This window comes from Cajanus cajan, chromosome 5 (genome assembly GCF_000230855.2).
Source record: "Cajanus cajan strain Asha chromosome 5, NIPB_CcT2T_4, whole genome shotgun sequence".
In the NCBI taxonomy this organism is placed as follows: Eukaryota; Viridiplantae; Streptophyta; class Magnoliopsida; order Fabales; family Fabaceae; genus Cajanus; species Cajanus cajan.
This window is the reverse complement of record NC_138521.1, coordinates 59,594,106-59,613,336: the sequence shown is the minus strand read 5'-3', so window position 1 is coordinate 59,613,336 and position 19,231 is coordinate 59,594,106. Positions and strand designations below refer to the sequence as shown.

The 19,231-nt window shown below is 30.3% G+C and overlaps 2 protein-coding genes across 2 annotated transcripts; one reads left to right on the top strand and one right to left on the bottom strand.

Annotated features, from left to right (window-relative positions):
* The first annotated feature begins 5,629 nt into the window (after positions 1-5,629).
* LOC109808162 (putative serine/threonine-protein kinase PBL3) lies at positions 5,630-9,502 on the top strand. Its single transcript, XM_020371035.3, has 6 exons — positions 5,630-5,916; positions 7,212-7,549; positions 7,824-7,959; positions 8,133-8,269; positions 8,413-8,536; positions 8,924-9,502. The coding sequence occupies exons 1-6, from the start codon at positions 5,850-5,852 to the stop codon at positions 9,322-9,324; spliced, it is 1,203 nt and encodes a 400-aa protein (XP_020226624.1). The 5' UTR covers positions 5,630-5,849; the 3' UTR covers positions 9,325-9,502.
* A 536-nt stretch (positions 9,503-10,038) lies between these two features.
* LOC109808164 (uncharacterized) lies at positions 10,039-12,221 on the bottom strand. The gene is made up of 5 exons (XM_020371036.3): positions 11,955-12,221; positions 11,822-11,871; positions 11,252-11,375; positions 11,015-11,113; positions 10,039-10,815 (listed from the first exon to the last, which is right to left on the bottom strand). The coding sequence occupies exons 1-5, from the start codon at positions 12,157-12,159 to the stop codon at positions 10,196-10,198; spliced, it is 1,098 nt and encodes a 365-aa protein (XP_020226625.2). The 5' UTR covers positions 12,160-12,221; the 3' UTR covers positions 10,039-10,195.
* Positions 12,222-19,231: the final 7,010 nt, after the last annotated feature.

Genomic DNA, 19,231 nt, shown 5'->3' with positions numbered 1-19,231 from the left:
GGCCTGTGGACCAACCCGACCCACCTTGAAAACGGGCCGGGCGGGGCCAAAAAATTGAAGTTTTATAGTAGGTGGGTATTTCTCAACCTGGCCCACCTGGGCTGAACCCGTGGTGGGCCGGGTAGCCCACCAACCTACCAATTTTTTTTGCAATAAAATTTTAAGTATGATTTGTAGTTAATTTTATATGATGGAATATTGAAAAATTTTATTTTGGACTTTTATCATGATTTGTATTTAATTTTGTATGATGAATTATGACTTATGACTATTAATGATGCTAATTTTATGACTATTATGTTAATTTATAATTAATTTAAAATTTTGAATTTTATTGATAATTTCTTTTAATTTTTGGTGGGCTGGCCCGTATAACCCACTAACCCGTGGTGGGCCGGGCCGGGCCAAAAAAAATTTTAGAAAATCAAAAGTGGGTCAGGTTGGGTTGACTCATTTTTAAAGTGGGTCAAGGTGGGTCGGCCCACATAGGCTAAACTGACCCGTTTTGACAGCTCTACCTGAAGCACAAACAATAATAAAGTTATAATTTTATTTAGTCATTGTCTCTTAAATATTATTTTTTCTTAATTACTTAGCAAAATTAACTAATGAAACTAACAATACGTGGTTTGAATAGGCTAGCCTGACTCAAAGTCATTTATGACATGAGTTTTATCGAACTAGGTTAAAAAGGTTCATGTTCAATTCAAATTAAACATTTAGAATCTAAGCTCCATAATTAATCATGTGAGTTCGAGCTAATTAGTTAGATAAGTCTAATCCATATTTCACCAACTCTATAGTGCCAAGTCATTGATGTGTGTTGTGTTGGAAAAAATATTATGTGATTCATATAATTTATGGTTGATTTAATTATCCTATTAATTTAATTAATTGCTTGATTATAAGAAATTATTACAAAATAATAATTGACTACCAAGAGTCATAATTTTCATGTTTTATTAGTTTTTAATGGAGGACTATTGTGATAATGAGGCAGAAGGTCCCTAATCTTGCCTATAAAAAGACATGGTGTTTCATTGTCTAATGGACTTAATAAGAAAGGATAAAAACTATAAGAGTTCTCTTTTTATATCTCTAAATATTATTTTATATCTCTAAATATTTTAAATATTTTGTTACATATTTAGTAGTTTGATTGATAACAATGACTAAAAAAAAATATTTATCCACTATTATAAGTTATATATTAAGATTTTATTTTTCTTACATTTGGTATCTAGCTTACTTTGTAGTTTTGTTATTCAATTTATTTTTGTTTAGCTATCAATTTTATTGATGTAATTGTTGAGTATAATATGATTTTGATTGTAATATGACATGATTCAAATAGTTTTGGATATTTTAGTAAATGATCAAATTCTCTTATTTTATGTCAATAGTGTTAACCCATATATTTTGTCATTTTTTTTGTTGCTAATTTCTTATTTTTATTTTATTGGTTATTATATTCAATTAAGAGAGAATCAAAGATGTACTATAGATCTCATAATAGTCTTAATTACGTAGTTAATTGCTATTATTAGTAACAATTTATTCACGTTGGGTTAAATTGTTAATTGTATTAAGTTGCTAATAATTAACAATTTAACCCATTGTAACAAAAGACACAAGAAAAAACAATTAATTAAGGTTATGCGCCAAATATCATGATGAGATATTTTGATACTCATAAGCATAAGCATGATCTATTTTATTATGATTTTTATTGTCCATTATACAAAGTTTGTAAATTTTATGAATGTTTTGCATCAAAAGGTTTGAATTTACTAATTTAAAAATCATCATAATATTAATATTATATTATATATTTTATCACCCTGTACAAACATTCCAAAAAGTTAGTTGGAGTCAAAATTTTCAATAACTAAAAGACTTACATTAAAGTTTGTCTTTTGATTTTATGATTTTATGCACATTAAATTTGTCATGTAAAGATATGAATCATTTGAATCAATATAGTATAAACTTATTTTAGTTATCAGAAAGTATTATGCATTATAATGCATATGGAAAAAAGTGTTCATCTTAAAATATAATCGTCATGATTTTGATAATTACTACATAATTTTGAAGAATTTCAAGCTCTAAATTAAATGACCATATTTAGTTGTTGGTGATAATGATAATCTCTAAAAAAAAAGTATATGAGTCAAGTGAAAAAATGTTAAAAACAATATTATATGACTCGTATAATTTATAGTTATTTTAATTGTTCTATTAACCTAATTAATTGCTTGATTATAAGGAATTGTTATAAAATAATAATCAACTATGTTTTATTGGTTATTAATGAAAAAAAATTAATGAAAAACTATTATAATATAAGTTTTGCGTATAATATAGACTAATAGACCTGCACTTCTATTTATTCTGGAAATGCGTAAACAATTTGAATGGGCAATTTTTTTTTGGGCTTAACCCAGTGGCTATTATTGAAGCCCAACAACAAGCAGAAGAAATATATTTGGACTTATGATATATACACCTCTTTTTTTTTTTTAATAAGTACACCTCCTTTATTTTTTTAAAAAAATTATAAAATATTATAGTTTTTTTAAAAAATAATTCTAATTTTATATCTTTAACTTTCAATTTTGCTACTTTCTTCTTTTTTTCACATAGATTTTTTCTCTTTTAGTTTTCACATGCTACCAAAATAGGTGAGGTGAAGGAAAGATAAGGGGGTGCATGTAAAAATTAAAAATGAGAAAAAATATGTAAAAAAAATATATTAAATTAAATATTGTGGATGTAAAATTAAAAAATACAAAATACAAAATTAAAAAAAAAAAGAATATTTTAAATTTTAATTATTTTTTTTTTAAAAAGGAGTTATACTTATAAATAAAAAAAGGAGGTGGATATGTCATAAACCATATATTTGTGTGTACTAAATAGTTTACGCAAGGCTAGTTCCCAGCCCACACGTCTTTCCTTATGGTAGCACTTTCTTAGTTGCAAAATTTTATCATTAGCCCTTCATATTTATTAGAGGTTAGCAATAAGCCACCGGAAAGGATGAAGATTAATTACTATATTTAATATTTTTAACAATATTTACTTACTTATATTTATTAAAATATTATTATAAATTAAGTTAATGCATTATTATAATATTTTTTTTTATAAAAATATTATTATAGATAGAATAATATTTTTATTTTAATATTTTTTTACAATTATCTTTTAAAATTAAGTCTTATATCGAATAAAAAATTATATATAAAAATTTATATTTTTTTTATCTTTAATTATTTTTCAAAATTAAAGCTTCGCATCAAATAAAAAAAAGATACATATGTATAATTATAGAATAAAACTTAAGATAAATGAATTTTGACACGTGATTTAGGTGATGACTAACTTGAGATATCTTTTCTTGTTAAAAAAATTAGAATATTTTAAATTTTAAAGAACTTATAGATAAAAGTCATATATTAAAAGTGGTGATACAATCTAATTATCATTTTATAAAGTCTACAAAAACTTAACTAGATTTTTATTAAAATATTACCAAATTATACTTTGATAACATTTTAAATTTTTTTATCATTAATATGTAAAATATTATTAAAAATTTTAAGTAACATAAACTTTATCTTACATTTGATAAAATTTTGATAAAATATCGAAAGGTACATTAATAATATTTATTCATAATTTAATAATATATTTTTAATATTGCTAGAAACACATTTTGTTGTATTGGATAATCAAAAAGTTTGTTCGCCGTATGCTTTATTTTTTATAATGTAATTTAATTTGAATGATATCAACCATTCATGCGTTTGATATAATATCCTATAAGTTTGACCAATTACAAGATTTATAAACTTAAAAGCAAACATGCTTTCATATAAATTTAAAATTAGCCATGCTCGTAATTAACAGAAATAAGTTATTTTAGTTGAGAAAGATCTCTAAAGTTTTTAAGAAAAATTTTCTCAAAAACAAAATAATTTATTGCAAGATGTTTTAATCAATTATAATAAGCCAATTAGTTTCTAAAACAAGATTTTCTTATTGGTTTAATCGGTTACAATAAAGTGGTAATCAATTACAACAAGATTTGTTCATCTGTGAAAATTAGGACTTTTTGTTTAATCAATTTCAAGGATTTTTAACCAATTACTTCGTTCAAAATTGTTTTCTAGAAAATTGTGACTCTTTAGTTCAAATTTTGTTTTCTAAAAAATGTTTACAATAATCTTTATTACAACAAAATTCAAACATAAAAGCTTGTGTAAGATACTTTATCTTCTAAATTCTAAACCTAAACATTTATGAAAGAGTTATAATATGTATCTAAAAAGATTCTGATGATAATTGAAGAGATAAAAAAAAAAATTGAAATGAAAGTGGGATGAAAGAGAAAGTAAATTTATGTTAGTAATTTTTCTTTATGGAAGCAGGCAACTTCGATTACGAGGATGTTTGTCCCCTTGACTACCGCTAACTTTCCTTTATAATAATAAGGTTTTTTTTAATCTACATAATTCACCCTGTTTTTAAAATTAATAATTAATAATTAATTTATATTTATGAAGCATAATTTTTCTGATCAAATATTATTTTAATATAAATAGAAATTGAACATAAAATCACCAAATTAACTTTTGGTGTTACAGATCAACCTTTACAATTATTGAATCAAAAGACTTGATTTTATAATAATAAAGTTTAATATATTATTTAGTTGTTGAACATTTTGAAAATCTTTAATTAAGTTTTTAAACTAAAATATATATAATCTAATTTTTCATCTTTTTATATTATTGTAAGTTGAGCATAGGTTAATTAGAAGTTTGTTTACAATCTGTGAAATTTGATAAAAAATATATATTATTTTTATTATCCTATATGTAAACCATATCAAATTATTATTTCAAGTCATCAAAATAATTTGTATTGTAAAAATTCTTATAATCTCCTTAATCATAAGAATTATAAAATAATAAAAAGATTTAACATAAATATTAAAACATGATATACATGAATGGTAACGTGAAACATTCTAATGTAGTTGTTTGTGTATCCAAACATAAAAAATATTTTTTTCAAATTTTACAGATCATGAACAAACTTTTAATATCAAAGATTAAATTAAAAAAATAAAGACTCAACTATAATTTATTTATTTTTTAGCTTAAGAACTCAATTAAAAATTTAAAAAAATTGAGAGACCAAATATTAAACCTAACTATAACAATAGATAATAGGAATAGTGGGATATCTTTCCTCTTAACTGATTTTGATCTACATTTTTAATGAGAAAATTTAGTTCTTCAAATAAAAACTTCTATTAAGTAATTATATAATACAGAACTGTTTTCAAAGTTATAATTTTTTTTAACAATGGTTAAAGGAGATATATTCTCCTTGAACTCATTTTAGTCGTCATTTTTAATCACATCATTTTGTTTTTCAAATAAAAAACTTCTATCAAGTAACTATAGATTACATTTCTATTATAAATATAAAAAAAAATTCATTAACAATTATACGTTACACAAGTCATTAATTTTTATAGAAAATAAATAGAGGCAGTCGAAATCAGTGATAACATAATAAAATTGCATGCCCCGTATCAGTATTTCGAAATGTTTATAAACGTAAAAGTAATACAACTCAACACTAGAATCTGGTTCTCTCTGTTTTCGTGTTCTTCTCTGGAAACACGGGAGAAGAACAAGATGCAAGAGAACCACAACACATAATGCATTTCGATAATGGCATAGACGTCACGTTGCATGGCCAGAATTAATAATAAGCTTCATTAGATTAAATCTTTCTTCTTCCTTAGATTTTCAAAAAAGGTTAATCTGATGGGAAATTGCTTAGAAAATCGTTGCAAGATTGATGACACTTTGAACTCCCAATCCTGTTCTTCTGGTAACGTTTTTTTGGTCAGCTTATAATTTTTCTACCCCCATCATTGTATTAATATTTACTTTGTTTTTGACCCCGTCATTACGTACGTAACAGATATCTTATGTTCTATCGCTGCAGAAATTGGGAGATTATGCGTTTTTCATATTTATTTCTATCAATTCTATGTTTTTTTTTTCTCGTTTATACTACGAGTGTGGATTTTCCTTATGGGTTTTCGAAGGAAATGGCAGTGGTTGTGCATTTGCTTTGTTATTGTTTGTCTTCTTTAGGCTTGTTACATCAAGATCGATTACGTATGAATGAATTTAAAACAAAATATATACTCTTCCAGCGAATTGAAATACAATATAAATTTTACATTGTGATCCTATGATGTATTATCATGGGAAGAATATTAACTTTTGTTATCAATTTAAAAGACATATTTAAGGTGATTTTTCATTTATTGATAGTATAAAAATATTGTGTCTCAAAATTAAACTCATTCAATATACATCTTTCTATTGTGTGTGTTTAATGCTGTAGTTACTCTACAGACCGATTTATATGTGTATTTAACCGCAGTACTGCACTTCATTGTTTGGTTTCTCATCCTTTAGGGGTTTGGCTCAATTTTAATTCAAAGCCATGCTATATTTTATTTTGTTCGTAAAAATTGAACTCACTACTATGAAAGTTTACAATAATTTATTCCATATTTTATTTTATTTTAGTTTGTATTTAATTCCTCGTCTTCTATGATTTTCCAATACAATAACGAATATTAAAGGAAAAAATTGTTGTATACCACAAAGCTCCATGTACTTTTTCCATTCACTTGTGTGTGGAGGTGTGGAGACACAAGATATGTAACTGTACTTGTTGTTGACATTGGCATTTTATGACTGGAATTATTTTCAGCATCAAATGTTCATCCAAAGATATTCTCAAGATATAGGATATGTAACTGTTCATTAATTGGCTGTTCCATACTGATGGAGAAGCACATGCTTATCATTATTGGGAGTATGCATATTGTACCTGATAGTACTTTTACTCATGCAAGTGTCTTTTCTGTGTTTCTCTAGGTTAAGATAAAAATAGACAAAAGTCAGTCTAAGTTTGAATAAATTGTGCATTCTCCTTATTTGTTTAAATTTGATACGTGTGAACTTTCTTGGGAAAGTCTTTCTTTTGTCTTAGTTTGTTATGTATTTTATTTGCTAATATTTTGCAGATGATTCATTCCAAAAGGGAATTTCTATGCTTCTTTAAATAAGCTGTTATCTTTCACTAAAATGAAAATTATTTTTCAGATGTTACCAAAGGTCATAGAAGCACCCATTTGTTGGCTCATTCAAGTCCAACACCATATGGACACTGTGATGAGGGTAAACCCGAGATTCTCCCCACTCCAAGATCTGAAGGGGACATACTTTCGTCTCCACATTTAAAAGCCTTCACATTAGATGATCTCAAGAAGGCCACTAGAAATTTCCGTACTGATAGTCTAATTGGAGAAGGGGGATTTGGTTATGTCTATAAGGGGTGGATTGATAGTAAACACTTTAAGCCTACAACGCCTGGAACTGGAATGGTTGTAGCTGTGAAGAAGCTTAAGCCAGAAGGTTTTCAAGGGCATAAGGAGTGGCTGGTAGGTACTTCCTTCAAGGGTCTGTTTGGATAAAATAAATTTAATTTATGCATAAATTAACGTGTATAAGTTCTTTCATATTAACTTCTTTTAAAACTTTTCTTTAACTCCGACTTCAGTTAATTTTAACTTATGGAGAAGTTAATTTTATTGTCCCTTCTTATTTTCTTCTCTTATAAGTGTTTTTGAAGAAGGTTTTCCAAACAAAACCTTAACTATTCTGCTTTTATTCTAAATTGATCAAATTCTAAATCATAGTTCTCTTTGCTTACAGTCTGAAGTGAATTATCTCGGACAACTTCGCCATCCAAATCTTGTCAAACTTATTGGATACTGCCTAGAAGGAGATAACCGGCTTCTAGTGTACGAGTACTTGCCCAACAGATGCTTGGAGAATCATCTATTTCGCAGTATGTTGATGCCTTTAGTAGCTTAAGTTTCAGAAAGTGGAAATTTTCAAACCTGACTTGCTATGATTTAACATGTTGTAAATCAAGTAATCCAATATATTTACTATCACCTAATTATTTTCCAACTATAACACGGAATTTCCTTTGATCAACCATGGAACTATTAATTGCAGAGGGCATACAACCACTTCCTTGGGCAACAAGAATCAAGGTTGCTATTGGTGCTGCTCGAGGTCTCTCCTTCCTACATGACTCTAAGCAACAAATTATCTACCGTGATTTCAAGGCTTCTAATATTTTATTAGATTCGGTAAGTTGCTTAAACACTTGCATTGCCATGTTATTGTGGTCATTTAAGAACTCGTCCAATTTGAATTGATTATTGAACATTCATTTTAACTTTAGTGTCCTAGTAGTCTAGCATTTTAACCTGTTATTACTATACAAATGCAGGAATTTAATGCAAAACTCTCAGACTTTGGATTGGCCAAAGCAGGGCCCACTGGTGATCATTCTCATGTTTCCACTCAAGTTCTGGGCACTCACGGCTATGCTGCTCCTGAATATATTGCTACAGGTTTGATTTTTTCTTAATTCTATTTTCATACTTTGTGGTTCATAAAAATTCTGATGTGCTATCATCTTCCTCATTTTTAATGCTTTTAAATTTTTTTTGTTGGATTGTGAATAGATATTTCACATCAACCTAGTGATTTCATGGATATAACTCAAAGTTTTGGTTCAACTAAGTGATGAATGTAATCTTCAGAGCACAATGTTAATGACAGACCAGTCAACTTAAAATGAACATCTATAATCTACAAGAAATTTCCAAGACATGAAAAGTTGTATTAGTTCATTCAAATGACATCATGCTTGTTTAATTTAAATTGAAGAGTTGCATAAATTCATTCAATATGTGTGTTTTCTTGCAATAATGTGACACTAAAAAATCTTTGATCAGGTCGGTTGACATCAAGGTGTGATGTCTATAGCTTTGGAGTTGTGCTATTGGAACTACTCTCAGGGCGCCATGCTGTTGACAATACAAAATCTGGAGTGGAACATAATCTGGTAGATTGGGCAAGACCCTTTTTGAGTGATAGGAGGAAGTTGTTCAGGATTATAGACACCAAGTTAGAAGGGCAATACCCTCAGAAGGCAGCTTATACAGTTGCAATTATTGCTCTACAATGCATTAGTGAGGCCAAGATTAGACCACAGATGTCTGAGGTTTTGGCTGCCTTGGAACACCTGCCAGCCGTTAGACATACAACCAACCCATCTAGAGAAGAGAAGTCCATTCCCAGTTCCATGAGAGAGGGTGTTGGTCCTGCTGCAAAACTCCCTTTGAGACAAGCATAATCATCCTCAACAAAATCCAGAATTATAAAGTCCCAAGGGGAACAATACAGTATAGGTGTATTTTCTCTTAAGGTTAGATCCTCTTTTTATGGGTTGTGTTAGGTGATAGCTCCCATGAGAGAGTTTAGTGGACTGCACTGTCATTTCAAAGAAAATAACCTATACTTATACTTCCAGATATTTTATTCTTACAGACATGATGTCTGTTAGTAAAACTAAAAACTACTTCTACTTACAAATATTTGATGTACTTAAAACTCAAATACTAGTACTTATAGATGTTTATTATAGGTAAAATCTAAAAACTCATTGTTATACAACTCACATTGGATAGTTTGTCTGTAGGTGAGTATGAAATAGTCATATACTTAGAAATTTTCAACTTTTAGTAGCAGTTTTTGTCCATAACTACAAGTCAATTTTCTTGTAGTGTGTTACTTTATCTATAGGTGCAGAACTTTGATCATAGAGTTGCCGTCAGCATCAAAATGCTTTGTATTATCCATTGTCCATCAAAAGGAATAATCTAGTTCCTGCCAATCATAACAGCATCATTGCAACAAGAATTTCAGTTTAGGTGCATATAAATGATTCTTGTTTACCATCTCAGTCTCTACTATTTCTGTGTAAAATAACTTGAGAGAAAAATTCTTCCATATTATATTCAACTTTCAAAGACCATCATCACCCAATATAAAAATGAAAAGAAGCTAATGAAACTTGAACCATAGAGCAAGATTTCTTGATAACTATTCAAAACTACATAAATGTATCCCAGGAAGCAAACTCAAGAAGAAAAGGCAAAAGAAGATAAAAAATCATTACATTCATTTGCCAAAGACAAGTAAATATTGTAAATTCTGAATTCTATTTAGCTAGCTGTCAATCTGTAAAGCATGACGTGCTCATAAATCTCCCCAGGCTTCACAATCTGTGATGGAAAGTAAGGGTAATTCACAGAATCTGGGAAGCCTTGAGTCTCCAAGGCAATGCCAGCATACTTGTGGTATATGGCTCCATCCTTGCCTTTGGTAGCATTCAACTGGCCACTAGTATAGAACTGCAGACCAAGTTGGTTTGACCACAGCTCCATTTTCCTCCCAGAGACAGGGTCTCTCACCTCAACAGACTTACTTAAGTGCTTTTGGAAACTTCTGTCTAGCACATAGTTCATGTCATATAGACCAGGAAGGTCATGAATCTTGCTTCCAATTTTTCTTGGTTCAAGGAAATCATATGGGGTACCCTTAACAGATATGATTTCGCCAGTGGGGATGAGAACTTCATCCACTGGTGTGATGTGTGAGCCAAAGATTTGAACAATGTGAGAAAGAATGTCTCCACTGTTGTGGCCCCTAAGGTTCCAATAGGTATGCTGCGCTAGATTCACTGGTGTGGCTTTGTCCACTGCCTTGGCAATCATTTTCACAAACAAATTGTGTTTACCAACAAGCTTGTAAGTCACAGACACCTTCAATTTTCCGGGAAAGCCTAACAAATTTTCAGAAAGATGTTTCCATTAGATTTATGACGCAACAGAGGATTATAAATAATAAATAACGGTTTAAATTATTTATTATAAAAGCCAATAAACTTACCATGACAGTAAAAACTAATTTACATTACTGGTGCATAGTATTCACTAAATCATAAGACCAGCTTGAGATATAATCACACATTAACTACGTACCTTCTTCATTTTCAAAACTGTCATAGGAAAATGTTACATGACTGTGTTTCTTGTGGGATTCCACTGACCAAACAACATCACTGAAGCCTCTTGTGCCACCTGATATTTCATATGTGCAAGTGATTCAGCAGTTAATAGCAATACCTCCAATAATTAATCAGAAAATGAACATTTTATGGAGTGGAGTGCGTGGAACTGTGGATTATCAGAAACTTTAATGTACTAATGTTAATATACCATGAAGTGTGTTCCCGTGATCATTAACAGGCAATTTGTAGGTTTTGCCATCCAAAGTGAATTTAGCTCCTCCAATCCTATTTGCCACACGTCCAATAATGGCACCGAAATAACATGTATCATTCTACAACAAATTTCAAGTTTAAGAAATTATTGGTATATTAGACTCAATGTAATCAATAATATTTCCTGCTGATATCCCTGGTAAACAACCACATTTTTAGATTTTGAGTGCACTTTCTATAATAAAATGCAGGTAATAATCGTTTATGAAAACTGTAAAAAAAAAAAAATTGTTAACGAGAATAATTCACTTGCAACATAAAACTTTGCAGTTTTTTTTAAAAGCGACTGTAACACAATGTAGGTGCTGCTGCAACTTGTTTTTAAATCAGGACTTAAATAGATTAAAACAATATACAGAATAAATGAATAAATCACAATATATATAGAACCAAAGACAGGGCAAGGAATAAAGGCACATAATCATTCATAAAGAACCTAGTATTTTATTTATATATTTTTTTTCTATTTCAAATAGCTAATTGAAACAGAATTAATGGATCATACCATATAAGAATCAATGGAGTCGTAGCCAAGAACAATATCGGCTAGTTTCCCTGTGAAAAAAGTCATAACAAAAATGTTACATGTGATAGTGTGACAAAAGTAATAAAGAATGGAGAGAAGATAAAAAACAAACCGTGTTTATCAGGTGTTATGACAGAGATAATTGTAGCACCGTAATTTGTCAAATTCAACTTGAAATTTTCTCTCTCCAGCTGATAAAATTTAATTTTCTTATGATGGTCATGTGCCTGAGCAAGGAGCAGAAGCCCCGAGAGAATACATAAGATCAACAATACCTTAGACATTGTTGAATAAATTTCTAGTTTTTTTCTGTACATATCATCCCCTGACTATGGATTTATATAGAGAAGGGAAACGAGTCAAATAAAGTATTCTGACTACAAGCAAATCGGTTTTGATAAAAAAAGATAAGTATAAAATTTCATTAAGGATATTAAATAGCTTTGGAATTTTTCCAGATAAATGAATCCTATCCAAATTGAGTTTTTGATAATGTTTTCTGGTACAAAAGATTATGATTATCTATATCTTATATGAAAATATACTTCTATATAAAAATGATTCCATATTCTTTTTATATTATTATTATTAAATTATTTTACATTTGTAACTTATAATTACTTTTAATCCACTTTCTTGCATTTTCTTTTTTAAATTACTCTCACTTCTTAAATAACTATTTATTTAATTTTTTAAAAAATATAGAAAGAAATTAAATATATTCAGTTACGAAAAGTACTATTGTCTACGTGTATGCCGTATGGACATAGGATTCAGATAAGAGCAGGTAGATATGATGATAAACATATTGTAAAATCCATTTTTCCAAATAATAATAATGATGGTAATAAATTAATAATCACTGAATTTAAGTTGCCTTTTTATTTCTGGCTTATATTTCAAGGTTAAAGTTATTTTACAAATTTTTTGAATCCAAAGCGTCACGTAATTAAAAGAGAGAGAAATTAAATGTAGATCTTGAAGGGGAAATTTGAGCAAAATAAATAAATAAATAAAGCTTGAAGGGGAAATTTTGATAAATGGAAATTTGTAATGGGAAATGTGCTTTAACGTTTATCTATTACTATTACAGTATTACCCTTGTTAGTTGTTACCCTTGCTCAAGCAAGCATGGTAAGTTTCCACGATACTGATATATTTTATATTTTTCCTTTTAATCATTGTAACAGTATTTTTTTTTTACTGTATTTGATCAAGAAAAAATAAATAGGTAAAAATAGAACCAAGAGAAATAAAAAGGAGAGTAATAGGTGAATAAATATAAATAAAATATATAGAAGAAATTTGATCATTTAATTTAAAAGAAATAATATTATATGTATTTAGTATGATAAAGAGAAATTAGTAAAAATAAAGTATATTTTTATAAATAAAGTATATAAATTAAATTTAAAAATTGATCGATTGTATTATAAATTTACAATCCATTGAATCCACTGTTTTAAAACAATGGTTTTGTGGGATTTTTTTTTAATATATTCTTTTTTTTTTAATTATTAAAATGACTTTGGCCCATTTTTATTTACCAAAGTAACCTGTTTTGAGGCCCTAGTGAAAAATTAGTTACTGGATAACCGATTTCTCAAAGAGATTTTTAAAAAAATTTCAAAATTCTTTTTGTAACGACCCAGTTGGTCACTACACTTCTAACTACCGCACACTGGAAACACTAGACAAAATAGAACGAATATATAATTATAGAATCTAGAATATAAATATATACAATGTTCCAATCCAACTAGAGTTAGAGTGTACAACACAAAGTACAATCAATGCTACTATCCCAAGTAGCTACATAGCAAAATAGTCACAAAAGCGATCAGCTCCACTGGTCCGCCGAAGACTCATCATTTGACATTTATCCCTGCTCTGCTCCCATACATAGTATGATCATTGCAGTCCATCATCATGGAAACAACAAAGGGTAAGCTAGTGTAATTAAAAACCAACATATGAATATATATATATAGCAATATAATAAACAACAGCTACAGTTATCAGCACACCCGTACAGCTTATACCCCTCAACAATATCAGCACCGCAATGCGGCAATAGCAGCACTGCTTAGCAGTAACAACATCACCACTCGAGTGGCTATAACGGCACCGCAAAGCGGCAACAACAGCACCGTCTTAACGGTTATATCAGCACCACATATGTGGCTATATCAGCACCGACTTAGCGGCTATAGCATCACACAACCCAGCACAGCACAACACAACATAATACAGCACGACAATTTAACACACTTATTGTTTATCACAATTCAGCCCAACCTACTATGGTTCCGTTATACTATGAAATTTTACATATCAATTCATCGCTTTCAGCTCAACAATACACCTCTAATACAGCTAAATATTATTATCTCAGCTTTATCACCTAGTCATCACAGCACATTCATCAAATATAACTTAGCCCAGCATATAACAACATTGATTAACAAGTTCAGCACAATTCAACAGCCAACAACATATATTTCAATATCCCTTTTCGCGCCTGGCGGGCTCGAGGTCGCGCCCAGCGCGGCTCAACCCGAGAGCACCAGGGGTCATCGCGCCCAGCGCAAGAGTACTCGCGCCCGACGAGACTCAACCCGAGAGCACCAAGGCTCTCACGCGCCTGGCGCAATTCCAAATTGCGCCCAGCGCCTACCTGGCAGAAACTCAAGGAGTCTCGTGCACTCAGCGTGGCCTAACCCGCGCCCAGCGTGGGGAAGGCAGAGACCTACCAAGGTCTCGCGCCCGGCGCAATTTGCATTGCGCCCGGCGTGCTCTTGGCAGAGACTCCCAAGGAGCCTCCGCGCCTAGCGAGTCCAAACGTGCGCCTAGCGCGGCACCAAAGTATCCCAAAACATGTTACCCTTGATATCGCACCCGACGCAGCTCGAGTCACGCCCGGCGCGGGCTAACCAGAGACTCCCATTTGCAAGCTCGCCCAGCGCACACAACCTTGCGCACGGCGGGCTTGCCTAAACAGAGTCTCCTGGTGGTCGCGCGCCCGGCGCGAAGAACAACGCCCAGCGCGAACTCATCAGTAACTCCCCCAAGTTCGAAAAATTTCCAAAAAAACCTGCAAAACTTAACAGAAAATCCACATGCAAACGGTTCAAAGTGTCACATTTTCATCACACATCATGAAAAACATCTCCTTTTCAGCATGCATTCACAGATTATGAAGATCCCCCAAATTTTCACCCAACCCCGAAAACCCCGAAGGTGAGTGTTCCTCACCACAACTCATCAATCTCACGAAAATCAGTTACACCATGTGATTATGCATTCATTCACAAACCAAACAGCCATAAGCCTAGCTTCCCTTACCTCGATAAAGAATCCAAGCTTCCGGCAATAAAACAACGAGAAGAAGATGAAGAAGAGTTTGAACACCCACTGAAGGAGAAGAGTGAACCCCGAACACCAGCTATGCACCCAACTTACTCAGCTCTACCACCAAAAGCTGGAGCAACGAAGGAGGAGAAGAAGAGAGAAGGTTCCGAACACTCAGCTAGCACCACCCAACTCTAGCTCAGCACCTAAAGTTACCAAAGGTCAGAGAAAGGAAAACAAGGCAAAGAGAGAAAGAGTGAATGGGGAAGAAGAAAAGAGTGAAGGGAAAAGTTGACAGTAACCGATTTCTCAATTGGGCTTTTCTTTCATTTTTTCATTTTTTGTTTTTTAAAAATTAATTTAATTAAATTTTTAGAAATAAAAAAATATATTTATTATTAAAATTAAATTTATTAAATATAGAAAATTGAATAATGTAATATAATAATAAATATATTGATTTTGTATTAATAATTATAGGTAATTAAATTTATTATTAAATAAATGACAATATTATTTTATTAAATATTTTTGACTTTATATATTAAGTACACTAATTATAACGGTTACATCATTAAAATGAAAATAACTTTAAAAAACACAATTTAAATAAACTTCAAACATAGTAGATAAATAACATAAATCCTAAACCATATAACATTAGTTGTCTAACTTCATTACTTGGTCAAGGTATCTTTCAATTGCTTCCATCTCATGTAATAATCCAATATACGTCGTCGTAGCATACAATTCGAGATTTGTTAGGTCGTGCAGTTCTGTGAACAATGAAAACATACACTCCACATCTTCATCATTCCTAAGACAACACGCTGTATATTTATATATATCACCGATACATGAAATTAGGTATCGGTAATGGATATCTATGACAACTTTGTAATGAAAAAGATTAAGGTTATTATTAATAACCTGCTTAAGTTGCTGATAAGTCATCATGTTGCATATTAGTAGGGTTGTAACCTCGTTGTTAACAAACATATCTCCATGCTCAGTAGAGACAATTTGTCCATCATAATAAATAGCGGTCGGAATAGTGAACGACTCCATTGATTGAATGTTTCAATCTGATGCATTTTAGCCTTTGTTACAGAACATTATATAGAACTAAAGCAAGCTAATGTGGACAAAGCCATTAATTTTCTAACGCTTTGAGACCAAGGCAATGACACTCTACAAAGCATTGGATTCCTGAGGCTCTAGGACCAAAACAATGACACTTTGCACAAAGCCATTAATTTTCTAACGCTCTGGGACCAAGACAATGACACTCTACACAAAGCCATTAATTTTTTGACGCTCTGGGACCAAAACCATGACACTCTGCACAAAGCCATTAATTTTCTGATGCTCTAGGACCAAGACAATGACACTCTGCACAAAGTATTGGATTCTTGAGGTTGTGGGACCAAGGTAATGATACTCTGCACAAAGCCATTAATTTTCCTTACGCAATGAGACAAACTAATTCAAATTTTTTGCATTATATACACTACATACGTTCCAACCCTAAACACACAACAAAAGATCAATTCTCTTCAGCTATTGCACTCTTCAATTTCGTTGCTATTGTTTTTCAAGAATGTCTTCTTCATCTTCAACTATGTTGTGGAAACAACACATCCATAGGTCAAATGAAACTCATCTTATGGTAAGTTAATATATATTGCATAATGTTTACAACTAATATTATTCATTACTAACATTTCAATTCTACCATATTCGCAGACAACAAGTGATCAAGTGATTCGATCTTACTATCATTCCATACCTACACCTGACCTAAGAATTGAGCATTTGTTGGAGGTTACTGGCTTTGGCAAGGTTGCAAAAATTAGACATTTTAAAATCGATGATTGTCTGATAACGTCTTTGGTGGAGAGGTGGAGACCTGAGACACATACTTTTCACCTTTCAGTTGGTGAGTGCATGGTCACTTTGAAAGATGTGGCACTACAATTGGGTTTAAGGATCAACGGCAAACCAGTCACAGGACCAACTTTCTTTGACTGGGATGAATTGTGTTACGAGTTGTTAGGCTTCGTACCTCCAAAAGGGGAAGCTCTAGTTGACTCAACCATAAAACTAAAATGGTTAAGAGACCATACAATTGCACTATTAGATGAACCCACTGAACAACAATTGCACCAACATTGTAAGGCATATATCTTTGTAGCCAATATTCTTCATCTCATGCATCCACTTCTAGTACACAACTCCCAACAACTATAGGAACAACATCCCCATGGTGGCTGGAGATAACCACCCACCTTATAGTGTGGAACAACATCCCCAGTCTTTTTCAATGAATCCACCATTTCATACGCACCATGAACAATTCATGTACACCCCACCATCAACAACTCCAACAGGGGACTTCATGAGCAATCTTTTCGGCGTCGACGTACACACGCCACAAAGTGCATATAATTACATGTAAAATATGAATTTTCCTTCATTTTCTTCTTATCACTTTGAGGTTAGTGGAAGTACTTCGTCAAATCAAGCCACCGATATTGTTAATATAGAACATGATGAGGAGCAAGTTGAACCACAACAACTCCGCATTGGTCGTCGAAACCCAACAAAGAACCGACAACCCCCGAGGTGTGGAACTGGTGGACATAGACATCATTAAAGTTGGATTGTAATTTCATGGATTGTAATTGTCTTGTTGTTCTTTTTTATTTGATCTCCTATTTTGTTGTTTTTATTTAAAGTTGTTCATCTCAATTAAAGTTTTTTTTTATTTAAAGTTGTGATTTATAATAATATTGTCATTTATTTAAAATTGTATTTAGTATTAACTTTATTAAATTTAATTCTTTAAAAATTATTTTATTTAAATATTAAATAGATTTTTTATAATCTAAAAATAAAAACTAAATGAATTTTTTTAAAATTAATTATAATTTTTTTAAAATCTGAATATTAAAAACTGAAAAAGAAAAAAAAATGACAAATTTTAAAAAAAACAAAAAACAAAAAATAGCCTAAAAAAACGAGAGAAAAAGCCCAATTGAGAAATCGGTTACTGGGTAACCGATTTCTCAAAGGAATTTTCAAAAAAAAAATTAAAATTCCTTTGAGAAATCGGTTACCCAGTAACCGATTTCTAATCTGAGCCTCAAAAACTAATTATTTACATAAATAAAAATTGGCCCAAATTATTTTAATAATTAAAAAAAAATATATTAAAAAAAAGTCGTTTTGTGGCTCATAAAAGAAAAATACTTGAAAAAAGAAATAGTACATTCATGTATAAAATACATATCCCTCTATGACAGTCTAGAATTATGTGAAATGAAAGGAAAAGAGTAGAAATAGTACATGTATGTAAGACAGATGTGAGAAATAAAAAGTATGGATCTTATTTTTTTATTTCTAGGCTTCACTAATGAGAAATAATGAAGAAAAAAAAAGTCCTTACATGATAAAATTCAATCATTTAAAGCATTTTTTTTTCAATCAATTAAATGCTTTTTTTTCTTCCACGTATTATTGTTTTTTTTATGAGCCACAGAATTACTGTTATAAAACAGTGAGTTCAATTGATTGTAAATTTGTAATACAATCGATTAAATTTTTAAAATTTAATTAATTAAAATGAAAATAAATTATGTTTTTTATTTTCTTATTTGTTTTTATATACTTTATTTATTAAAAAATATATTGTATTTTTCACACATTTCTTTTTATGATACTAAATACATATAGTATTATTTCTCCTGTATTTATTTTATATTTTTCTTAAACTAAACAATCAATTTTTTACCATATTTTTTTATCTATTTCTACTCACATTTCTTTCTTTTTTATTTTTTATTATTTTATTTCTTACATATTTTTCTTCTCTATACCACACACATTCATAACGAGTTAATTTTGAAGAATTAAACTTGAATGATTTATTTCAATATATATATATATATATATATATATATATATATATATATATATATATATATATATATATATATATAACTAGTATAAATGTAGAAGGGAAGAATTATTAAAATA

Bases quoted from the DNA above. Each gene is read 5' to 3' on its own strand.
- LOC109808162 (XM_020371035.3), top strand. From the start codon at position 5,850: ATGGGAAATTGCTTAGAAAATCGTTGCAAGATTGATGACACTTTGAAC. The intron at 7,960-8,132 runs GTATGTTGATGC...TATTAATTGCAG, and splicing joins GGAGAATCATCTATTTCGCA to AGGGCATACAACCACTTCCT. The intron at 8,270-8,412 runs GTAAGTTGCTTA...ATACAAATGCAG, and splicing joins CTAATATTTTATTAGATTCG to GAATTTAATGCAAAACTCTC.
- LOC109808164 (XM_020371036.3), bottom strand. From the start codon at position 12,159: ATGTACAGAAAAAAACTAGAAATTTATTCAACAATGTCTAAGGTATTG. The intron at 11,376-11,821 runs GTATGATCCATT...AATTTGTTGTAG, and splicing joins ACTCCATTGATTCTTATATG to AATGATACATGTTATTTCGG. The intron at 10,816-11,014 runs GTACGTAGTTAA...AAAATTTGTTAG, and splicing joins CAGTTTTGAAAATGAAGAAG to GCTTTCCCGGAAAATTGAAG.